The sequence below is a fragment of the Canis lupus genome, chromosome 7, assembly GCF_048164855.1.
Source record: "Canis lupus baileyi chromosome 7, mCanLup2.hap1, whole genome shotgun sequence".
Lineage (NCBI taxonomy): Eukaryota > Metazoa > Chordata > Mammalia > Carnivora > Canidae > Canis > Canis lupus.
Window position 1 is genome coordinate 62,283,200 of NC_132844.1, and position 24,233 is coordinate 62,307,432.

At 55.8% G+C, this 24,233-nt stretch overlaps 1 protein-coding gene across 11 annotated transcripts in view; it reads right to left on the reverse strand.

Annotated features, from left to right (window-relative positions):
• The window catches only part of FOXP4 (forkhead box P4), a 53,530-nt gene that overhangs the window by 12,071 nt on the left and 17,226 nt on the right, over positions 1 to 24,233 (reverse strand). For 3 of the 11 annotated variants that reach the window (XM_072833080.1, XM_072833075.1, XM_072833077.1), the window contains exons 2-7: positions 22,420 to 22,642; positions 10,091 to 10,201; positions 2,710 to 2,832; positions 2,073 to 2,159; positions 426 to 573; positions 87 to 300 (exon numbers count right to left, since the gene is read on the reverse strand). In XM_072833080.1, coding sequence (XP_072689181.1) covers positions 87 to 300; positions 426 to 573; positions 2,073 to 2,159; positions 2,710 to 2,832; positions 10,091 to 10,201; positions 22,420 to 22,626 — 890 coding nt within the window. In that variant the 5' untranslated portion in view covers positions 22,627 to 22,642. Of the gene's footprint in view, positions 1 to 86; positions 301 to 425; positions 574 to 2,072; positions 2,160 to 2,709; positions 2,833 to 10,090; positions 10,202 to 13,835; positions 13,974 to 22,419; positions 22,643 to 23,289; positions 23,413 to 24,233 lie in introns of those variants that run through there. The other 8 variants (XM_072833081.1, XM_072833079.1, XM_072833085.1 and 5 more) reach the window with 6 other exon arrangements.

A 24,233-nucleotide genomic window follows, 5' to 3' on the forward strand; every position in this document is an offset into this window, starting at 1 on the left:
CACAGGTGCCATCCCTCCCGGTCCAGAGCCTACCCGTCCCCCCGCCCCAGGTGGCAGCACCCTCTCCCAGCCTAGGCCCCAGGCACCTGTCTCTCCGAGGTGTGAGCACAGTGGGCTGTCCATTGGGCAGGGTGTGGTGGGAGAGGGGGGGTGAGACTTTAGGGGGAGCGGCAAACGAGGTAGCGGTGGTGGCTGAGCCGGTGAGGTCCAGCCCCTCCTGCTTGACGCTGTCCTCGGCAGGCTGCCCAGGGGCGCCCTCGCCCTTCCACAGCTGGGGCAGGTCCGTCGGGCACACGGCTGCTGCGGGAGAGAGAGTGGTGCGAGGCTGGCAGGGCCCCAGGAATCCACAGGGCCTCCCCTCTGGCCCTGGGGGTGGGGTGGAGGGTGCCCGCCCGGGGGCCGGGGGCGGGCCATCGGGCACTCACCTTGCGGGAGGGTCTGGAGGGGCCCTGAGGCTTGGCTGGGCTGCAGGCTGACCAGCCCCTGTCTCTGCAGGTTGAGCAGGTGCTGCTGCTGCAACTGTTGCATTTGCAGGAGCTGCTGCTGGAAGGCCAGCTGCTTGTTCCCCAGTGCCTGGTGGGGGGTGCGAGGGGGCGGGCAGAGAGGGGTGCCATCAGCCTCCGGCGTGCTGTCTGGCCCCCACCCTGCGGCCACCCCCTCCCAGGGCCTGTCGGCCCCCGGAGCTGTCGTAGTGGCCTCCGCGGCTGCAGCCTCTCTGCTCCCGGCCCAGCTTCCATAGGGCTGCATGCCTCCTCGCGGTAAACACACGCATGCACGCACGCACGCACACGCGCAAACACACACAGCAGAGCCAGACGCGCAGCACGACGCCCTCCCTGCTCCCGCCCCCCTCCTTCCGCTGCCTCAGCGCCTCACACCGCAGCTGTGCTCGCCTGGAAAGGGGGGGGGCTCTCATCACAATGATCGATGAGCCTGTCAGAGTCAGGGGGGCCCCTCCCGCCTGGCGGGCACCCTTCCCACATGCCTGGGTGCCCCCCTTCTGCACTGAGGAGGGGGCCTACCCCCTCCAGCTCCTCTCCTCTCCTGCTTCTTAGATACAGAAAATCAAAGAGTCTGATGGGACTTTAAAAGATGAGCATCAGCTGGTCATCAGGACCCAGGCCCTGGGAAGAGTCACATCTCTACTGCTCAGGCGCACACTTGCTCGCTTGCTCACTGTAGGTCTGGAGCTCTGTTTGCTCCCGCTCTCTCTGTCCCCCCTCCCACCCCCACCCCCCCCATTCAGTTCTTCACACAGGCACTGACAAGTCAGGCTGTCAGCAAGTCTTTTCTGAGCGCCAGGAGCCAAGCATGTCCTGGGTGCTCAGGAGGCAGGGACGTCTCTGCCTGCCTGCCCTGGGGGTGGGGTGGGGGGCTGGCTATTCAATAAAGCCTTCCTAGAGATAATGCTGGGAATGCAACAATGACAAGAGCTTGAGGGGGGAGGCTGAGGGCATTGGGAAATGACTGGGTGTCAGCAGGGAAGCCTTCTGGGAAGAGGCAACTCAGGACTTGGCTGTGGTTTGGCCAGCAGGAGGGAGGCACATGTCTGGGACATGGAGTTGGGGAGCCAAGGGGCTTGGTACAGAAGCTCAGCAGGCCCTGCGGTCCAGGTGAGGCAGGGGGTGTAGGCTGGGAGTTCTCTGGAGGGGAAGGGCAGGATATTACATGCGGCAACAGGTTGGGGCAGGCCTTGGGGGAGCAGTGCAAGTGGTTTTGCTGAGGGGCTAGAGTGGAGGGCCGAGGTGCTAAGTCACTAAGAGACAAGTGGGCCGGAGAGGGCCCGACAACAAGGCAGCTGGTCATGAGCAAGGGCAACAGGACACATGTGTGCAGGGAACACAGGGCTCAGCCTGCCCACTCTCAGTAATTGGACAACGCGAGGACCAAGTGGGCAGGAGGGCATCCCTGGTCTCATTTCCCCATGCCCCGCAATTCCCTCCTCTTGATTTGTCTCCTATTTCCGCAGGGCAATCCTCTCCTGGCCACTTTGGGACGCCTAGCCTCTGGCCAGGAGAGGGCTGGTACAACCGTCCTCTGAAGGTACAATCAGCCCTGCCCACGCCCCTTACCTCTTTGGGTTGCTGCTTTCCAGCCTGCTGTTGGGTGAGGAGCTGTAAGTGGAGCTGCTCCTGCTGCTTCTTATAGTATTCCTGCAGCTGGGTGGGATGTGGAGGGGGACAGGGGTGGGAGTGAGTTACCACTCGCAGGGGACTGCTGACCCCAGAGCAACCCCAGCCCTGCCCATTACTAGGCTCCTGGAGGCAGAAGTAGGGAGTCTCAATGGGGTGGTGAAACAGACACCCTGCAGGTCCCTTGTATGGGTGTGGAGAAGGGAGAGGGGGCTTCTGCCCCCCACAGCTCTGGGCCCTCCCTGCCTCTCAGTGGGTCTCCTGAATACTTCACAACAAGGTGCCAGCCTGTTCCAGTACTTTGCCTTTCCCTGGGGTTCTGGATACAGAAGCAAGGCCAGCAAGAGGGGGATCATGGGGTGCTGCTGTGGGAGAGGCCTGACCTCTGACCTCTCCCCAGCTGCCCTGAAGGAATGCAGATCAATCCAGCCTGAGCAGTCTCTCTGGTTTCTGCCACTGCTTTGGCCAGCAGTGATGTTGGCAGTAAACAGGGTGGGAGATGGGAGGCCAGATGGGAGGCCTACCCTGCCCCATCCTCCCCTCTTTGACTTCCTAGCTGCCTTGGGGCCACACTCACCTGCTGGAGCATGAGCGCTTGTTGCTGCTGGAGCAAGGCCTGCAGCTGTGGGGGTGACAGGATCTGCTGCATCTGCTGGGGGGTGAGCATCTGCGGTGACATCATGGCCACGGACACAGGCACCTGTGGGATTTGGCCCCATTAGCCTACTCACCTTGATCCCACCCACAGTACAGCAGCGTGGACTGGAGGGCAAATTCTGGCTCTGCCACCTACTAGGTGTGTGTCTTTGGACAAGTGACTTGTCTCCCTGTTCTCCATTTTCTTGTCTCTGAGGTGGAAGTAGCAGCAGTGCCTATTTCTTAGTGCTACCATGAGGATTAATGAGGTGACACTTAGAATAGAGCCTGGCACACAGCAAGTGCTCATGAGGGTTGGCTGTTATTGCAGGATACACCATTCTCAGAGCAGAAGAGTAGCCCCTAGTGACATCAGTCAGAAGAACCCATACCCATGCTTTGCAGGGTTTCTCCCCCAGTGATGGGGATGGGCAACACCTAGCCATTCCCAGTTCTTGCTCAGTCTGTTCTAGGGGCGCTATCTCCAGGGTGCACCTGGCCAGAAGGGCAATCTGCAGTCAGGGAAAGAATTCAAAAAAGTGGTCTACATGCCATGAGGACCTGGACTTTGGCTCTGATCACAGACACGTCACATACTCCAGCACACCAGTCTAGATGGCACACACAGAGGCCCAGAGCTGACCCAGGGAGTGCCAGCCTAGGCGTCTATAGGTGTAGTTAAGTCAAAGTGGGGTGGGAAGAACACCAGGCAGGGAGTCAGGAGGCAGGCTTTGGAATGAAGTTGCTGTGTGGCCTCCAGGCAAGTTACCTGCTGTCTCTGGGGTGTTGGTTTCCTCAAACCTAAAACAGGAACTGAACTAAAGAGATGACTCCTTCCAGCAGGAACACACAGGATTCTCAGAGAGGAGCAGCTCTCTATCCCCTTGCCCTGGGTTAGGCCCCTGGAGGAGGCTCAGAGGACCTAGCTACCAGCACAAGGTTCCTGAAAAAGCAGTAACACCATTCTTTTCTCTGCCCCACCTCCCTGAAATCCCCCAGCTTGGGCAGTCAGAGCCAGGGAGGCCCGAGTCTTGTCCTGCTGTTTTGGCAGCACAGGTGCCCCGATGGGGCTCTCTGCCAGCCCCACCACTCTGTGCCGGGCTTGTCTCATCTCCCCTCCCACTGCCAAGCCCTAGAAGGGCCCCTGCCCGCCCCCCTCCCCTGTTTCCCATACACAGTAGGCACTCACTGAGTGTTTGCTCCCCTGAGCTGAAATACCTTCCCTAGCAGATCAGAGGCCCCTCTGCCAGCCCAGGGATGGGGAGGGAGGTGTTTGGGCAGCCCAGCCAGGGAGGAGTACCCTGCAGGGACTTGTCCTGGGCAGGATGTGACAGGTTCTGTCCTCAGGAGACTTGTGGCCCCTGTCACCTCCCCCTAGCCTCATGGGTAGGGTAGGAGTTGGTTCCCTTCCAGATCCCTGGCAAGGGGCAGGACCCAGCCTCAAGCTACCAATTAGGGAATCCCCAGGCAGAGGAGCTGCAGGGGAAGTGTAGTGGATCCAGGGACATCGGGGAAGTCCCAGTGCCTCCCATTCTTATGTCCCACCCCAATAGCCAGTGGCTGAGCCCTAGCCCTTTATCCCAACCAGCTCTGTGCCCACAGCCCTGGGAGGGGTATAGCCATGAATGCTCCCAGGGTCCTCCAAGGAGAAGCCTTAAGTGGCAGGGTTGGGAATCAAGCCCGGGTCTGTGAACCCTACAGCTCCTGGTGTTTCCACGTCCACATTGCCTTCTCTACCCTGGAGCGGATCTTGAGGTGGGTTAGGAAGCCTGTGTGGAAACTGAAGGATCCAGGGAGCTGAGGGGTCGATGGGGCTGGAGATCCAAAGGCCAAGCTCCCTTTTTACAACTGTGTATCTGGAGGAGACTCTAGAAAGCCACGCTGTGGGGTCTCCTGGTCCTCACTCTGGGAGGGGCCTGGGCTAGGTGGCAGACCATGGCGCAGACCCATACCCCTGTGGAGCCAGCCCCCGCGTCCCTTGCTGGGTGCCCCCAAGGCTTTCTTTCCTCGGGGTCCTTTCTTTCCTCCTCCTTCTGGGGGTGCACCATGGTGGCACTGAGCTCAGAGTCCTGGATTTCTGAGTCAGGTGACCTAGGTTCCTGTTCCTGACTCGGACTGTTCTTTGAAATCAGCCTGCCTCACCTTTTCCACCCGGACTGCTAATTGCTAATTGCGTGCCTTGAGGCACTTGGCTAAATCTTCACAGCAACCCAAGGGGGAAGGCCTAATCATCCTTACTGCCTTACAGATGAGAAAAACTGAGACCTGGAGAGGTTAAATAACCTGGCCTGTCCCCAAAGGGAGGGTGGGAAGAGGGGTAAGTGAAAGTGATTTGTTAGGCCATTAAATCCTATACCAAATATAGGGAAAACTACTTCTTAAAACATTCTGGGGGCAGTCCGGGTGGCTCAGCGGTTTAGCGCCTGCCTTCAGCCCAGGGCCTGATCCTGGAGATCCGGAATGGAGTCCCACGTTGGGCTCTCTGCATGGAGCCTGCTTCTCCCTCTGCCTGTGTCTCTGCCTCTCTCTCTCTCTCTCTCTCTCTCTCTCTGTGTGTCTCTCATAAATAAATAAATAAAACCTTAAACAAACAAACAAAAAAACCCTACTTTTTAAAACATTCTGAGTTTTCCTCCTCTTTTCTCCTCTTCTCCCTCTCTCCCTTCTCTATACTGCCCCTAGGCCTGCTGGGATCCTCAGAAGGCACTGCAATGGCAAGGGTCCCTGAGGACCAGCGCCCAGGGCCTGTCGTTCTCATCCTGGGAGGACTGAATGAGAGAGATGGACATGGTCCAGACAGGGAGACAGACCAGACACCAGGGGCTCTTTCCAGCCACTAGGGCTGTGAGTCACGGTGTGTGGCATGCAAGAAAGGATGTGGCATTTCCTTCCTTGGGGCTTTCCTACTTGGACATAGGGGAATGGAAGAGATGACCTTGGAAGGCCTCCCTGGCCCCCACCGATCCTGCCAATTGGCCGAACAGTGGGATGGAGAGGGTGGCTACACAGATGTGGATGGATTACCTTGCGTGTACTTGTCCGACGGGGCCAAGGGGGTCTGGAAAGGTCAGTGAGGTGGCTGCTGCAAGCTGAGCTCCTGAGCTGGAATGACCCCATCCACCACCCTTCATGCCTCTTGCGGTTCTGAGAACTGAATTGGAGCTCCCCTGGTGGCCCCGCTGACCCCTCACTAGGCTAGGATGTGTCAGGATAGGCACTGTCAGCTTGTCAGCTCAGCAAGGCCCGTGAGTCACTATCTGGAGAGTGGCCAGGGCAGCTAAATGCTTACTAAAGCCCTGGCAGTGTGAGCTGTGGGCAAAATGCCTATAGCTGCCTCCAGCCCCTCCCTTGGGGACCCTGCCCAGACCCCTGGGTCCTCCACCCACTGTGAATACAGTGCTGGGCTGGGTGGCAGCTGACAGAGAAGAAGCTTGTTCAAGGGCGAAGGGCTGGGAGGCTGAGGATCCCATGGATGCAATTTGGTGCCAAAATCAAGGACCCAAACTCAACCTCTGATGTGGGGTTTACCTAGGGTCCTTGGCTCAGTGGGGAGACAGGCCAGAGCTTGGTTTAGGTTAAACCCCCTTGCAAATGACCAGAAGAAAATCCTCAGACTAGTTCTGGGCTAGGGCAGCAGCAAGCAAGAAGTGGTAAGGGCACGAAAATGAACTTCTAAAAATTCTGGGTCAGCCTCAGGGGCACTGAGAAGGTGCTATGGAGGCTGGATGGAACTAAGGGGCCTGGCCCTAGCCATCATCCTCTCTATCCCCCAAAACTCCCAGCTACATTTGCTGCCCTTTCTAACTGACCTCTCCCTGCCTGGAGCCCAGGCCTGGGCATGAACTAGAGGCCGTCTCCAGGCTGGAGCTGGAGACTCACATGGTTCTAGAAACTTCTGAAGCTGGCTCCCAGAAGGGGTGGTGAACACAGCTGGGAGGTGAGTGGGCAGCCAATCCTGTCCCGTGTTTAGGAGCAGGGCAGTAGGGATCCCTGGGTGGCGCAGCAGTTTGGCGCCTGCCTTTGGCCCAGGGCGCGATCCTGGAGACCCAGGATCGAATCCCACGTCGGGCTCCCGGTGCATGGAGCCTGCTTCTCCCTCTGCCTGTGTCTCTGCCTCTCTCTCTCTCTCTCTCTCTCTCTCTCTGTGTGACTATCATAAATAAATAAAAATTAAAAAAAAAAAAAGGAGCAGGGCAGTATCATGTGGAGGCCACTGGAAAAGGGTGGCCATCTATCTTTCTTCATTAACCACTTCACTCAATTTCTAGGCCCTGGGCCCTGGTCAGAGATAGAAGCTCTACCTCCTTAGAGACTGAACCTAAGGGTGGATGAGAGGCAAGTAAGGTATGTTTCCAGGGTTGGAGGAGGAAGAGGGTCAACAGCAGAGCTCCAGGCTCCTGAGGGAGTTCAGACATAGCCCCATGAACCCCATCTCCCCAAACCCAGAGAATCATCCAGCCAGGGCTCTGCACCCAGGGACTACTGCTCTTCATGGCTGTGCAAAAAGCACACAGAACGTCACAGTGCAGGCACTGACGTCTAAATTCTGGAGCTAGTTGTTTAGAGCCAGATCCCAGCTCTGTCCCTTATGAACTGTGTGACTTTGGGCAAGTTACTTAACCTATCTGGGCCAAGGTCTCCTCATCTGCAAGATGAGACTAATAATAGCATCTCTAGCCCCCACAGGATTATGAGAATAAAGAGAGACAAATGAGACTCGTAGAGCACTTAGTGTCTGCTCCAGGGTAAGGACTCCGTAAGTGCTGTAGGTTTCGTTAGCACTGAGCAAGTATTTGATGAATGGATGAATCAGTCACTGATTCAGTGGAGGAAGCAAGCAAGGAGAGAGGAAGCCTGAGAAAAGGATCATTTGCTCTGCCTCTGACCCAAACCTCTGCCTGGGAGCCATCCAGGGCTGCTCTCATTCTGGGGAGGGGCTTTCCTCTTTTTCTTTTTTTAATTTTTAACTTTTAATTTTTCTGGGGGGAGGGGCTTTCCTAAGGAAGATTCCATAACCTCCCTTCTCCTCTCAATTACTTCAGATCTCCCACTCCTCAGAGCCAGCCGTGAAGTCCTTCTGGATGCTTGACTTCAGACCCTTCAACTACTTTCAAGCTGCTTCCCTCCTGCCTTGGGTCAGCAGGCCCTCTCTGGTTGAGGGAACATTCCAGTTCCTCAGCCCATCCCTCCCTGTTCTTAGAAGGAGGTGTGAGGGGATCCCTGGGTGGCTCAGTGGTTTAGTGCCTGCCTTCGGCACAGGGCATGATCCTGGAGTTCCGGGATCCAGTCCCACATCAGGCTCCCTGCATGAAGCCTGTCTCTCCCTCTGCCTGTGTCTCTCCCTCTGCCTGTGTCTCTCTCTCTGTGTGTGTCTCTCATGAATAAATAAATAAAATCTTTAAAAAGAAGAAGAAGAAGAAGAAGAAGAAGAAGGAGGAGGAGGAGGAGGAGGAGGAGGAGGAGGAGGAGGAGAAGGGGGAGGGGGAGGAGGAGGAGGTGGTGGTGGTGGTGGTGGTGGTGGTGGTGGTGGTGGTGGTGGTATGAGAGGGACACCTGGGTGGCTCAGTGGTTGGGCGCCTGCCTTCAGCTCAGGTCATGATCCCGGGGTCCGGGATCAAGTCCTACATCGGTGTCCCTGTGGGGAGCCTGCTCCTCTCTCTGCCTGTGTCTCTACCTCTCTCTCTCTCTCTCTCTCTCTCTCATTCTCTCTGGGTCTGTGTCTCTCGTGAATAAATAGATAAATCTTAAAAAAAAAAAGGGGGGGGGGATCCCTGGGTGGCTCAGCGGCTCAGGAGCTCAGCGCCTGCCTTCGGCCCAGGGCACAATCCTGGAGTCCCAGGATCGAGTCCCACGTCGGGCTCCTGGCATGGAGTCTGCTTCTCCCTCCTCCTGTGTCTCTGCCTCTCTCTCTCTCTCTCTCTCTCTCTCTCTCTATGTCTATCATAAGTAAATCTTAAAAAAAAAAAAAAAAAAAAGAAGGAGGTGTGAGGCTGGGCCCAGGGTGAGGAGTCTGAGGGTCACTTCAGACCCCGGGGAATACATGGGGGGCGGCAGGGGGGAGTCCCCAATCCAAAGAGGCCCAGTCCGGATGCCACAGGGGCCAGAGAGCCTTTCGCATCATTCCAGTGTGAGAACTTTCTCTTCTTCCAGATTCTGTTCTGACCTCCCCACCCAGACCATAACCCATTTTGGCCCAACTCCTCCCCCTGGAGGGCCGTCTCCTTAAGATCAAGACTTTGAAAGGAGGGCCATGGGCACTGCTCAGGCCCGGACCTGTCAGTCCCCCTGACCTTCTACAAGAGCGCTGGAATCTCACCCTCCACAGGACAAAGCCTAGTCCTGGGTCCTTCTTGGAGTACCCTGCACCCTACCCCTGTTGTCCACCTCCCTTCAGCCTCCCACCTCCTGCAAACTCCAGAGCTTCTCACCCAGGATCCACTAAGGATCTGGAGATCAGGATCGTGCTCACCCTTTTCTCCCCTAGATAAACTTCCTTTCAAAGCCCTGCTTCATCCTCTCCCCAATTCTGAGCCTCCCCTGCTGCTGTGGGGAGGGGTAAGGGGAGAGGGGAAGGCAGGCTGCAGGGCCAGGGGGAGGGGAGCCGGCTGCTGCCCGAATAGTGACCCACCCCGACTCAGACCACAATTCTCCCAAGTTCTTTGTGACACAAAAGGTAAACAGAAGGCCCGGCTTTCCCCCCCACCCCCACCTCCCACAGATCTCCCCTCCCCCAGCCAGCCAGATGGGCTGGCAAGCTGGGGGAAGGGAGGGGGGATAAAAAGGGGCAGATTGTGCAAAGGAAAACAAAAGAGATAGAGAGACACCAAGAGACAGGAAATGGGGGAGACAGAATTGGTGGGTGAGAGATGGGGGGGCACGTGGTGACCTCAACATCTAAGAGAGAGCCCAGGAGAGGGGGATGGGCCAAGTGACCCACAGGATGGAGAAACAGAAAACTGAGAAGGGATGGGGACACCCCCCTCCCAGGGCAGAGTCAGGGAAAGGAAGCAAGCAGGAGGTAGGAAGTGCAGGAGGTGCGGGAGGTACCCCGGAGAGGAGAAAGCGAGAGATAACCTGCCTGCAGACACAAACTGAGTGACACGCAACAAAGAGGCTGAGTAGAGGAAGGCCTGGCTGATCAGGTGGAAACAAGAGAAAGTGAAGTTTCTTCACCCCACCCAGGCACTGACTGCATTGGCTTCTGGAAAGCTGCCCACTTTGTGGCACTGGGAACTGGCCCTGCCCCTCCCTCCGGGCCAAGCCCACCCTCCCCGCCAGGCCTGGCCCTGGCCCCTGCCCTCCTCCCATACCCTCCTCCTCACCTGCACCGCAGAGGCTGACTGCTTGCTGTCATTGTTGCCCGGTGAGCTCAAGCCCGAGGCCTGCTGCAGCAGGAGCTGCCTGGCCACCTGGAGAGCCTGCAAGACAGGGGCCTGGTCAGGGTCAGAGTGCAGCCAGCCTGCTCCGACATGGCCTGAAGGGCCTGGAGGGGGGCAGGGGCAGTTGGGGGTCAGCGCAGGATCCAGGTTTCACAGAGTCAGGGGGCAGTAAAGGGAAGAAGGCCAGGCCCGGGTGGAAGGTCTTGGGGATGAGTGAGAGGGTCCCAAGGTCCACTTGGACTTGGCAGTAAGCCTAGAGGTAGGAGTCTCGGGAGGAACTGCTGGGGTATAGAGATCAGAGCCTATTGGGGCCTCCCTCTGGGACCTGAAAGGTTTTGTTGGGACTCAAAGGAGCAGCAAATGGAAGGGAGAGTGGCCACAAAAGGACCCTAGGTACTAATACTAGGTACTACTTGCTGAGCATCTACTATGTGCCAGGCCCTTTACACACGTGATCTCATTGAGTCCTAGTGAGGCTGTGAGGTAGGGATTATCAGTTCCATTCTACAGCTGAGGAAACTGAGTCTCTAGGAGGTAAAGTAATTTGCCCAGGATCACACAGTCTGGAGGTGTCAGACAGAGGATCTAAGCCCAGGAAGCCTTGGCTGGGTGGCCGGTCTGGAAGCGAAGGGAGTAGCATTTAGTTGGAGTCATTCAGTTGGAGCTGAGGGGGGATGAGGGTATTGTCTCAGGGTCTGAGCATGGTGTGGCTGTCTGAGTTCCAGAGATCTGAGTTGTAGGGCCTTGCAGATCGGGGAACTGGGTCAAGTCCTCAAGGGCACGTCTGAACTACCAGCGAGTAACTCTGGCCTCGCTGTGGCAGTCCAGGCTCAGAGGCCCCGGCGGCTTGGACTGGACTGCGAGTTGGCAGGGTCACAGGGGTGGGGAGTGTGTGGAGTTTGCAGGAGCAGCAGCTCTGGCTCATCTGTGAGCCTGGAAGGTGAGTGATGTGAGGTCTGATGAGAGAGTAGGGAGTCAGGGAAGGAGGCCCAGGAAGTCCTCTGTAAGGATGGCCAAGCCCTCTATCATCCCACTCTGGGTCAGTGGGGGCTGGGTGGTTCAGAGGCAGGGGATTCGGGGACCTGTCCTGAATCCACATTCCAGGAGCACAAAACCTGATCATGTTCCACAAAGATCTTCTCCTCAGGCACCCCAGGCAGTTGCCTCAAGGCCTTTGACTGGGGCGGGGTGGGGGTGCTCTGGCATCAGACAGACCTGGGTCTGAATCCCAATTGTGCTGCCTCCCAGCAGTATGACCTTGGGCAAGTTATTCTCTCCCTGTGTCCCAGTCTCTTAGGCAAAACCAGGCCACTGTCCATCTCTGAAACACCAGGGGAATGAAAGGACCCAAGCTTAGCCCTCTGGGTGGCATTGCAAAGTGTCCATTCCCTTCCCTTCTCGGGAACCTGGGTTCTCTCCTCTGCCCAGCGTGCCTACGTAATGTAGTGTGCTCACCGCTGCTCCCTTACCTCTGTCCACACACACACACACACACACACTTGTTTGTCCTTACATGGACTTCTCTCTGACCTCACCACAAGCACCAACAAGGCAAAGCCTTGTGTGGTGCAACAGGGACACACTCATACACACTCTCTGCCTGGCAAATGCTCCTGAGTTCCCCACTGCACATACACACATGCCTTCCAAGCCCCTTCACTGCCACTGAACAGCCCAGCCACCCCCAGACTTAACCTAGCTTCCCTTTAGCACGGTCTCCAAATACTGGTGTATCTTGGAGCACATGCCCCAAGGAATGAATGCCCCCCACCAACCTCCCCCCCTTACCCGCCCTGATCCTAGGCCTTCCCCAGCCCCTCTCTCCCCCTGGAGAAGTAGCCTGGGGTTGCTTCTCCAAGATTCACTTCAGAAACTAGAAATGTGCCCTCTGAGTCAAAAGGCTGCTCTGAGAAGCTATGGAAAGGAGCAGATGGGGTGAAAGAAGGGAGGTGGCCATGTAATCATCAGGAAGGACCCCCTCCAGGTCTAAGGAGTCAGACAAATACTCTTTGTTCTCCAAAGGTGGGGGTGCCACAGAGAAGTGGGGGGTGGAGGTCAGAGGTAAGCTGGAGGAAGAGGAAGGCTTGGGGGAGCTGGGCAGCCCAGGTGACCCAGAGGGGAGCCGCAAGGGAATGGCCTTCCAGGGGAAGTTGAGGGAGTGGCCTGGGAAGCTGGATTCACTCCCTGCAGACTCTTTGTAGTCTCCCAAAGGACGAAATTACAAGACTTACAGGAAAAAAATGACAGGCCCTTCCCTCACCCTCCTGCCCTCCTCCCAGTCTGGGCCTTTCCTCCCCTGCAGGCCAGGTGACAGGGAGCCCAGCCAAGGCCGACCCCTCCTGGGAATCCCCCCCCACTCACTCCTTCCTTCAGTTAGGGGGCACCTGCTATGTGCCAGGGGTTGGGCCAGCTGCTGAAACACAACAGAACAGAACCTGGCCTGCTCCCAGGCTCAGGGCTGCAGAGCCTGAGTGGAGGTGAGCAGTGGGCCTGGCCCCAGAGCCCGAAAAATGTGGTGACATTGGCTCTACTGGCCAGAGTCCTCAGGGGTGAGGTCCTCAGGTGGCCCGGGAGGCTGAAATGTGTCCCTGGCCACTTACCCCCACTGTACAGAGGAGTGAAATGGCCCAGCAAGGCCAGGGGCCTTGAGACTATTCCCCAGGGCAGGCAGCAGGAGAGGCTGGAGGAGCCCACGGAGGTCCTCAGGTCATCAGAGCCTGAGTGCCTGCAGGCGCTTCCTTCCTTCATTCCTTCCCTTACTCACACGCATGCCCGGCCACCTTGCACAGGCCCTGCGCTTACAGGCAATGGGACAGTGATGGTGGACAACCAAAGTCATTTTGTGTAATTTGCTTGGGGCTCAGCTCTGACCCAATTTGGAGTGGTTTGAGTACCACCAAAAATTCATGCTATGGGTGCCTTGGGGTCAAAACTCCCCTACTCGGCCGGCCTGGACATGACCCTGACTGCTCAGTATACTCCAGTGCTGCTCATTCCCCGCTCCCTACCACTGTCCACACATCTAGACCCCCTGGCTGGGGACAGCACTCTGGGAGGGGTGGAGTCCCTCTGGCCCAGGATCCCCTCCTCCAGGGTACCCACTGCTGAGACTTAGGCAATGGTGGCTCCCCCCCACCCCAACAGAGCCAGCCCCACTCACTCTGATGATGCCAACCAGGTCATAGCCTCTTTGAAAGCACAGGTGCTGTCAAATGTATCGGTGAGCCCCCTTCCCGGGCAGCAGCAGATAGCAGACATACCTGTGAAATTCACTTTGGTCTACGGTAAACAGGGGAGGTAGGCCAGGTAGACAGAGCTCAAGAGCTAGCCTCTATATAGGGCCTCCTACATAGCCCTATGTAGCTTTACCACCTCCTACATAGCCCTATGAAGCTTTACCACCTCGAGTGAGGTAGGGCCTATGTCACTATCTTCCTCTTAAAGACAAGGAAACTGAGACCCAAGGTCCCATGGCCAGGAAATGGGAGTCCAGATACCTCTGACCGCTCAGCTGCCCTCACCCACTGAAGGACTTTAGGAGCTTGTGCACGTCCCTCGAGGCCTGTGAATCTCCTCTCCCCTGAGCCTTGTGTGCTTTCAGCTGTCTAGGTGCGAAGAGGAGCTAAATAAAGGTAGTTTGGGTGGGTAGACTAGACCAAGGCAGGAATCTTCAGAAAGCTGGACTTACTGTCCCTTCCTCGAGGTCCAGAGATACCCAAATACAGAATTGGCTGGGAAAAGGCATTTAGAATCCAACACCGAGGAGTGCCTGAGTTGCTCAGTCGGCTGGGTGTCTGCCTTCGGCTCAGGTCATGATCCCGGGATCCTGGGATAGAGCCCTGCGTCATGCTCCCTGCTTGGCAGGAAGTCTGCTTCTTCCTCCACTCCTCCCCCAGCTCGTATTCTCTCTCTCATGCTTTCTCTCTTTCTCAAATAAATCAGTAAATAAATAATCTTCAAAAAAAAAAAAGAATCCCACACCAAGGAGAAGCCATCATGGAAACCCTAGGAAGAGGGAGGAGAGTGGGGCTCAGGGCAGAATGGAAAACTGGGAGTCATTTAGCCTCTCAAATCCCCTTTCTCCACCACTTGGATTTAAAACTTAATCTCCAGCTCTGTGGTTTGGGGGATAAGGGCTAGCTTTCCTTAAAAGGAGGCAGTAGGGGCACCTGGGTGGCTCAGTCAGTTAAGTATCTGCCTTGGGCTCATGTCACGATCCCAGAGTCCTGGGATCAAGGCCTGAGTTGGGCTTCCTGCTTATCAGGGAGTCTGCTTCTCCCTCTGTGCTCTCCCTCTCTCAAATAAATAAAATCTTAAAAACAACAACAATAAAAGGAGGCACTAGTAGGTCATTCAGTTCATAGACTGTAGTCAGAGATCTGGATCCACCATATACTGAGTGACCTTGGATAAGTCACTTTACCTGATCCTCAGTTTCTTTCTCTGCTAAATAGGAATAACCCTGTCCTTAGTTCCCAGAGCTGCCGTGAAGAGTACACGATGCACATGAAATATTTAGCACAGTGCCTGGCACCCAGTGGGTCCTGAATGGACATCAGCTTTTATCTTTACTATTAATATGCACCTTCCTGGGCATCCCCTGGGCATTTGTCCAGTGCCATCCAGCAGGACTCACTCACCAACCTCCCTGCCCGCCTGTACCCACCCCTTCACCCCCTCCAGCCTAAGAACGGTCTTGCTAATGAAGGAGAAGTCTCCACCCCGCCCCCACCCGCCATCCATTCAGAAGTCATTAGCAGGATCTCCACAATTAGGAACAAATGGCTTATAACGGATGACATCCAGGGAGGGCGGTGGGGCACTCTCGGGATGAAGGGGAATGAAGCCAGAACTCTGAGGGCAACAGGGGCTGCTGTAAAAAGAAAAACAAGTCTTGGAGCAGGAGGGTCTCCTGGGCTGGCTGCAGGATGAGACCACACCCTCACTCTGTCTCAGAGAATTCAGTGGGGAGGGACAGGCATCCTCGCCGATGGAAGCCAGGTGCAGGGCTGGTTATGGTCCTTTCTGCAGCCTGAGGATTGGGAGGGCGGGGATGTGGAGCTCGGAGATGAGCTGGAAGGGCTAAACTTTAGGAATGGAGAAGTAGAATCACACAGACCAGGGCCCCTGCAGGGCTCAGGGGTTGAGCGCCCACCTTTGGCTCAGGGTGTGACCCCGGGGTCCTGGGGTCGAGTCCCGTATAGGGCTCCCCGCAGGGAGCCTGCTTCTCCCTCTGCCTGTGTCTCTGCCTATGAATAAATAAATAAAATCTTTAAAAAAAGTTCTAAAAAATTATTAAAAAAATAATCATCACACAGACCTGATGAACTGGAACTGTTGGAGGGTTTCTAGTCTCATGTTTTCTAAATTGCTAGTCATGATCTAATGGTGGGTCATAATAGCAATTTAGCGGGTCAAAAAAAAGGAACACACACAGGCATATAAGAAAGCACCAGAGTTATCAGGTAGGCATAAGCATTGTTTCAGGAAACCGGGCTAGGGCTCCAAGTAAAAATGTATCTCTTGCGGTGGATCTGAAGCTAACTGGTTTGTGAAGCACAATGCAGTTCACAGATGTGGAAATGATCCAGAGAGGGACAGTGACACGGCCAAAGCCATGCAGTAGCAGAGGCAGAGCCTGAATCTCCTGGGCCTGACATGGGCTCTGCACAGGGAAGAGGAACCACAAGCGGCCAGGCAAGAGAGAGGAACTTCTGGCAAATTCTGGTTTAATTTGGATGGGGGTGAGGGGCAGCCAAAATAAAATCCAAACTTCTTTTGTCAGCATCTAGCTAATTTTGGCAAAACTGAGATGGAAATTGTCTTGATAATTAATTTCAACTGGGGCTGACTAGATTTAGGCTAAGGGACACAAGTAGAGCATTTGTGTGGGGGGTGGGGTGGGGGGAGAGGTTAGCCTATCCCAGACCTGAAAAGAGCCCCAGGAAAGCCCATCACCTGTCCCCTGCACCTGCAGCCAGAGTATGACTCTCTATTCTTTTGTCAATAATTCAAAAAGGATTTGTGAAGCCCCACAGGGCATTTGCACCATCCTAGCCCCTAGGAAGGCCCAGTATTTGCTTTAACGGGGATCATGTTCTAATAAGATGAACCAGACACTAAAACAAAGACAAGCAGGCCTGGTTAGCGTTACACAGAGCATTACACGGAGCACAGCTGGCGGCCTACTTAAGTTGTGTGGCCAGCGAAGGCCTCTCTGGGGAGACATTTAGGATGAGGAGGGAACTCTTTCAGTGGACCAAATTCACAGTGGACGAAAGAGCTGGTGCAAGAGCCCTGAGGTGGGCCTAAACCTTAGAGCATTATGAAGTATGAAGGCCAGAGTGGCCAAGCTGAGTAGCCTCGGAGGAAGTCCCAGAGGTGAGCAGGAGCCAGATCACATCGGACAACGGTTTTCTATTTCATTCTGTGCTGGAGGAAGCATTGCTGGAGGATTTTAAGCAGGAAGTGATAAAATCTCTTGAGGGTAGATACCTAACCCACTGCTGGTAAACAGTAGGTACCTAATAACTACCTGTTGATTTGAATTAAACAGGAAATACTTCTCAGCCCACTGCTTGAAATGCAACTTCTCTGAGGCCAGAGAGGGTGGGAAGGGGCCCAGGGAGAAGGGTCAGAGGTCAGTGGCCCCTAACCACTAAATGTACTGACCTGGGGAGATCCAGGTTCTCTACTAGCCAGGCTTTGTCCTCCAGCAGAGACATAAACATGAAATGACACAGAAAAGGGGGGCAGCAAGGAGGATGGGGAGAGGAGACCATAAAACCCCTGAAGTGATTCTACACCTTTTTCCCTTAAAAAAAAAAAAAAGCTTTTTGGAAAGGCTGTAAATTTTTTTTACACCAACCTCGTAAAAATGACATCGGCGCATTCTCAAATTAGAACCATTAAAATGAAAACCAGCAACGCACCGATACAGGCAGGCCCACGTGGGTGGGAGACTCAGAGCCTAGGTGCACAGCCGGGTTTCAGGCCCCCTTCCTACCACTGCCAGGAAAGGGCTCTCGCCTCTAGGAGATGAGAATTAACAAGGGACCCCAAATGCTCTGAAGTGAGAATGGCACTCCTCTGTGGCTCCTTGGTTCCCTCCCAGCCCCGCCAAGGGAGGTGTGCAGGAGGCAGGGCCAGGGAGCTGCAGGATCTGGAAAGCATGCAAACAGAGCAGTGTGGTGGCAGTGCTGCCAGTCCCCATGCGACCCCTCCTCTCTGCTCCCCACCGCCTGCTGCTCGGGGATGCATCCCAGACCTGCCACTACCATGCAGCTGTTGGTTCTCCAGAAGCGGGTCTCTTTCAGGTCTGGGTCCAGAGCCACAGGAGCCCAGCCACTAGCCTCACACTAGTGCTTCTTCTGCAGGGGGCTTGAGTATTGGACAGACGTGGAGTGGAGCATGTAGGGGCATGCAAGTCCCTTCCCAAGGACTCCCACCGGGACTGCTCAGGATGAAGGCGCTCCACTGGTGAGAAACTCGCTGACCCACTTAAGGGTGGCCCTCTGCATCTTAATCTTTCACTCTCAGATAAGGAAACATTCAGCCACTCCTCCCCCAAATTCTCCCCCTTTGCCCCCAAACTCCCAAGAATCCTAGCATAGAAAGGGGGTGGGGGTGGGCCAGAAGGGGTGTCAGAATTCCATAGCAGAAGGCTTAGTGGTAAGGGGGGCTGGTTTCCTCTTGGTCCCAGCAAAGCAGGGACCTTGAGGATCCTTTTCCTGGGCCTGGGGCCTCCCTCTGCCCTTCCCACCCGCCTTGCCCTAGCCCTCTCCTGAAGAAACTTTTTTTTTATTGGACTGGGAGGCAGACCCATAAAGACCCTTTGGCTTAGTAACCCTGGATCAGGACAGTAACCAGGACAAGGGTTAAGGCCCTCTCCCTCCACAGCACCCACAATTCCACTGGCTGCCTTCATACCTGGGCCTCTATTCCCTGGCAGCAGCTATGCTATGCTACAGCTGTTGGAGAGTCAAGGGCTTCACTGACGAGTTCCTAAGTCTCCCCTCTGGAGAGTTGGGGCCCCAACTCTCCCTGTAGGCCCCCAGCACCTCCTAGGGAGGGCCTCAACCTACTGAAAGAAAAGAGAAGAGTCCAGAAGGTGAGACCAGAGGAGAAGAGTAGAATCTGGAGGGTGTGGGTCCCAAGGAGAAATGGGCCCCTCATCTGAAACTAAAGACCACTGTTGAGAGTGTGGGTGGGGTGGGAGGGGGTGGTGTGCTAATTCACCCCAGAAGCCTCCCTTTCCACCTCGTCCCCTTAAGTAGCTTGGGCAGAGGAGGGCCAGATGGGGGAGGAAAACAAAAATGTCTTCCATTCTTCTTTCCCTCTGTGCCCTGACCACTCCCCCCCCATCTCTTAGGAGGGGGTGAGTTAAAAGGCCATTAGTGTGCAGAGCCCCCCAACCCCTTTGAATGTCCTCACAGGATGTGAACAGGGTGGGATTTGGCCCTGGTTGTCACAGCAACTGCGGTTGGAGTTCCCAGACGCTAGGCAACCCTCCTGTGACCCTCACTGACCTGTCACCCCCGAAACCTGAGGACAATGGAAGTGCAGGCTCTGGAGGCCCAGGATGCCTTTCAGCGTGGCCGCCAGCGGCTCTCTGCCGGCTCCCACCCCGCCTGGCGCAGCCCTCCCAGGCCCAAGACCGGCTCTCCTGGGCCAGAGCAGTCAGGCCGGGCCCCAAGGCCTTTGGAGGCCCACCACCTCCCACACTCGTCCCAGCTCTCATTGCCCCCCATCACAGAGCCCAAGGAGTACCTGTGCGGTCCCTGGGGAAACCTGCCCCCCCCCCCAACACACTGGGGACATTTTATCCAGGAGAAATCAGATTAGGATAAAATGCAAGGCCAACCTTCAAAGAAAAAAGCCATCAGAGGGAAAATGGGAGGAAGGAGCAATGAGGAAGGAAACTTCACTTGGGGAAGGAAGGGGATGAGTGGGCAGCTGGCATGCCTGCTGGGCCCAGGGTATTCTTTAATAGCAGCTGCAGATCACCAACTCCAGCTGGCCAGCAGGGAGCCCGGTGTAAATAAGATTCAGAGCATGTTTGCTGAATGAATGCATGCTCCAAGGCCTACCGCACTGCGAGCCTTCTTCTCTCAGGAGGTTCTCCCGAAGCGGGTAAGGCCCAAGACCCAGGGAGAGCCCGAAGGACAGAGTGGACCCAGCAACAGCAGGCTTGAGACGAGGGAGCTGGAAGCTGGGGCCCTGACTGCAGCCAGCAGGGGACCCTCTCCCTAGTCAGATGGGGCCTGGCAGTCAAGCCAGGTCACCTCCCCACCCCCAGCCCCAGCCCCAGCCCCAGCCTCTGTTTGAACAAGCTCCCAGCCTGCTGTTGCATGGAAACGGGTGTCTGCTCTTGTTCCAAAGTGATGCGGCCACCCTCTTCAGCACTGTTTGTTTCGGCCTAAAGTCCTGTCACTGGCCTGACTTCTGACTTGCCCTGTTTATCTCTCTCTGCTCTGTCAACTCATTACTCTCAAAGGCCAAGACTGCATTTCCAGGGCTTGTTTATCCAGAGTGGAGAGACAGAGACCAGCGGACAGATGTAAAAGAAGGAGAGGGGCTTGGAGGTGCAAGGAGGCCCAAGGACGAGGAATGGGACCAGTGCACAGCCTGCACACTGGTCCCCAACCTCCCTCCCCTAGAGTGGCTACTTAGGGCCTGCGGCAGGGCAGTGTGTTGCTTTTGTTTGTTTAAGAGCTTTCAGGGCCAGGAATGGGGCGCTCTCATGCACTCACCAGTAGACGGATATCTAGCACCTACCATGAGTCAAGCCCTGCTCCCTCCATTTCCCACGGGGACCCTGTGACAGGGATAGTAGCCAAAAGGAGGCTGAGTGAGCTTGGGTCCAGGAACCGGAAGACCTGAGATCTATCTGCAGCTGTTCTCGTGCCCACTCCTATGCAGAGTGGGAATAACAGCACCCACCACCCAGAGGTGGCCAGGTGATTAAGTGACCTGGGTAGGAGAAGGATCCAACAAGCCAAACAGAGGCAAGGTTATTTGTTTGTCCTCGAAGGACTTCCTGGTTGGGGTTGAGGAGAGGGAGGAGGAACCCGCTGGGCCAGGCTTTCTTTTCTACAGTTACTCTACCCCACAAATAGCCAGGAACATTTGTTGTTGGGGGTACCAGAAAGTGTTATACCGTAAGCTCCACCCCCCACCAAAGCCTGGCTCATATATGGATGGGGCTAGAAGGAGGGTCCACAGACTTTCCTGCTAATTGAAAAATTTATAATTTTTAGTTTTGTGGGGTTCTTTCATAGTTTGGAGCCAATAGAACTTTTTTCAGATCTCAAATATTTTCCTTGGCCCCAGGCACCAGGCCCATAGTGAGCCCAAATGGATAAAACAGCCCTCTGCCTGCCTCCAAATCTCCACCCCAGTTTATTTGTGAAACAGATATAGGATTTTCCAGGACTTTGGGATATTCCCCAAAACAAACAGGAATAACCAGAATGCGGAATATAGATGGCAAAACATGGCTCGTGTGCAATGCAGAATGAAGAAACCTGATCAGTACAGAAAGTTCTGTCTCTCCCCACCCCACACATCTCCTCAGCTATACAGATATCTGTGTTCACTCTGCGGTTTTAGCAATTGTTTAAAGGACACTTTGCAGTATCAGTAGTTCCCCCATGTCCCATCCCCCCGCCACCTTCAAGATCTTTCTGAGCTCAGTGTGCACAGAAGGGAGGGAAGAGGTGGCTATACAAAATGAGTGGCCTTGGAGACTTCTGGTGGGGTGTGTCTTGTTATTATTTTCATAAAGGGTAGGATTTTGCCCTTTGACCTTGCATCCCCAGGAGATGTCACAAACTCTGTGGGTCTCTTCCCCAGAGAACCTGCTTAGGAAGACCTGGGAGAGGCCAGCAAACTCCCAAGGACTGTGTCTCCAGGGAAAGGTAACAGATCCTCTCCACAGTTTGTAAGAGGAAGTGATTTCTATTCTCAAGTCTGCTGGCATCCACATGGGCCACTCAGTGTGTGCAGGGACTTCACACTCAACTTGCATCTGATCCTAAAATCCCTGTACGTTAGGAGTCGAGGAGGCCAAGGCTCACAGAGGCCCCATGACTTGGCCAAAGTTGCACTGCTGGTAAGGGGCTGCCTGGGACTTAAGCCAGGTTCATTCAGTTTCTGTGTTAGTGGTGGCTGACCAACTCTGGGCGGGGTTTGGGGCTTCAGATGGTGCTGCTTGTAGTCTGACCTCCAGCTTCACATAGTGTGGTGGTGGGAGAGGGCCCCTTAGGGGCCATGGAATTGGGGGAGGAGCCCCAGGGTGAGCCTGGGAGAGAAGAGGAGGACAACGTGGGAACCCACATATGTGTACACTTGAGGCAGGGGTGGGGCACGGGTGGGGACCTTCATGCAAGACCCGACTTCACAGCATTCCCAGAGAGCCCCCCCACAGGCAGTGCCATCAGTGTGCTTGGAGGAGCAATCAAATAAGAGGAGGAGAATCCCAAGGCCAGGGCTGGCTGGGCCGGTTCCCCTGAACTTGTCAAGCATGATTCTCCCTTTGTCCAGGGGTGGGGCTGTGGGCCCAGGACCTGGGGCCCCTGCTCTGTCATCACCCAACCTGGCTCCCCACCCCAGGGCCTCTCAAGCTTCAGCAGCTGGTCTTGAACTCCTGAACTCTGTAGTTGAGGGTGGAATGGTGGAGGGGGATGGGGGCGGGGGGGCGCAGACAGAGATGCCCTGTCTGACTTCTAGCCTACTGCTCTTGGCCTTTCCCTAGCTGCTTTGGACTCGGGTGCCTGGAACTTTAATTTCTTCACAGCTTGGATTAGGTGCCCAGGCAGAGATAGTGGTGGGGAACATTTTACAACACAAAGTGAAGGTTTTCCTCTGTGCATAGCCCCTTCCTCCAAGGGGCATCCACCTAGACGGGTCTCGGTCCCCACAGTGTGCAGGAGGAGAGCCCAGGCGACCACCCAGCCCAGACACACAGTCTCAAGCCTACTGCCCAGCGTCATTCTGTCTTTGTGGGCATTTCTGGGGCTGTTCTAAACTCCTTGACTTCTGGGTCCCACTTCTCTCTCCTGGGAATGCTGCTGGGCCCCTGCCTTTAGGTGGCCACTAGAATGGGAGGGCGCAGAAGGAGTCCCTGGAGGCTGGGAGGCTTGGAGGGGAGGTCAAGAGTGAGGCCCCCCGGGCAAGCCTGGGGCGTGGGTCACCAGGAAGGGGGGGGCCAACCCGCCCCGCTGGCGGGCCCCTGTCCTGCCGGCTGCCGGGAAGGGGGCGCGGGCTCCTACCTGTTGCTGCTGGAAGTGCAGCAGCTCCGCAGGGCTCATCTCGCCGTTGCTGTCTGCGCCCGCCGCCGGGTCCCTGCCCGCGCCGCCGCCGCCAGCGCCCGCCGCCCCGGCCCCGCCGCCGCCATCGGCCTGCCCGGAGATGCTGCCCACGCCGTTCTGACCAGCGGGGGCCGACCTGATTGTCTCCGAGGCGGATTCCACCATCATGTCGTTCTAGCGGGACCTGGATGGGGGGGAGGGGGAGAGCCATGGGGGAGGGGCTGAGGCTCCAGGCCGCCGCTGTCTATCCCAGGGCAGCCAGTGGAGTCCCCCCAACACCCCCAAACAACACACCACTGCCACTTAACACCCCCAGCTGCCCCCCCCCCCCCCCAGGCCCCAGTCCTAGGCATCTCCTCCTCCTCAACTTCCAGGGAGCAGCTCCTGGGACTCCTCTCCTCCCCATGTCACCCTCTCCCTAGGCTGGGGGAAGGGGCTGCTCCAGACATGCTGAGGCTGCCCCACTGCCCTCCTCCCCATTTCCTGGACTTCCAGGAGACCTTGGCAGGGAAGGGGAAAAGGTGAAGGCTTCACCCCTGCCCCTGGGGAGGGTGGGGTCGGAAACCCGTTTTGGGCTCTCCCTCCAGGCTAGGGCATGCTGGAAGCTAGGGTCCTCTAGGAAACCCTGTATCAAAGCAGAGGAGCTATTCACTTGGACCAACCATATTGCTGGGCCCCACCCCCACCAGTAATGACCTTTGGGTGTGTTCCCTATAGATAGAGACTTCCCCCAGGGCAGGGCCTCCTTACAGAGTCTCCTTCCCCAGGACCCAGAAAAGCTCTAATCCACATTTGTTCCACAAATGTGGTTGCCCTTTGCCCAGCACCTACTGGGAGCCACTCAGCTGGGCCTGGAGCTGTGCAGTGAAGGCAGCCAGCGGTCCCGCTCCTCTGACCTTCCATTCTAAAGCCCCTCAGCCTAGTACCTGGCCAAAAGGAGATACTCCATAATATTTACTGTTTCTGTAAGCACTATGATTCCTTCTCACAAGGAATGAGAGAGCTATTATCATCCTGATTTTACAGATGGAAAAAGTGAGAGTCCAGAGAGTTCAGGGCAAAGAGTCAAGGCCTGAATCCTGTGCCCGCCCTCCCTCCCTCCCTCCCCCAGCTGCTTCTCAAGGAGTGGTGGAAACATTCCCAGAAAGAGAGGGTATGTTTGGAACGGTCAAAGGCAGCCAGGAGAAAGAGGAGGCCTGAGCTTCCTTCTACCACTCAAGGAGGTTCTAACATGTGCTGGGGGTAGGGGGTGGGGGCCTGTAAGCACATGGGGTACTTTAGTATACAGGGCTGCTCTCAAAATCTGGAGTGCCCTCAGTACCAACCTATCCCTGAAGCCACAGCCCCTTGAGAGGAACATGAATTGCAGTCACAAGGGACCTGGTTGGTACCCACCACTGATCTTTGACAGGCGTCTTAAACTCCCTAAACCTCAGGGCGCCTGGCTGGCTCAGTCAGAAGCGCATGTGACTTTTGATCTCAGGGTAGTGAGTATGAGCCCCATATTGGGTGCAGAGATTACTTACATAAATAAACTAAAAACAAAAACAAAAACAAAAAAAACCCGGGGGCGCCTAGGTGGCTCACTTGGTTAAGTCTCCACTTTCAGCTCAGGTCATGATCCTAGGGTCTTGGGATCGAGCCCCACATGGGGCTCCCTGCTCAGCAGGGAGTCTGCTTCTCCCTCTCCCTCTGCTCCTCCCCCTGCTTGTGTTCTTTCTCTCAATCTCTGTGTCAAATAAATAAAATCTGTTTTAAAATTTAAAAATAAATTA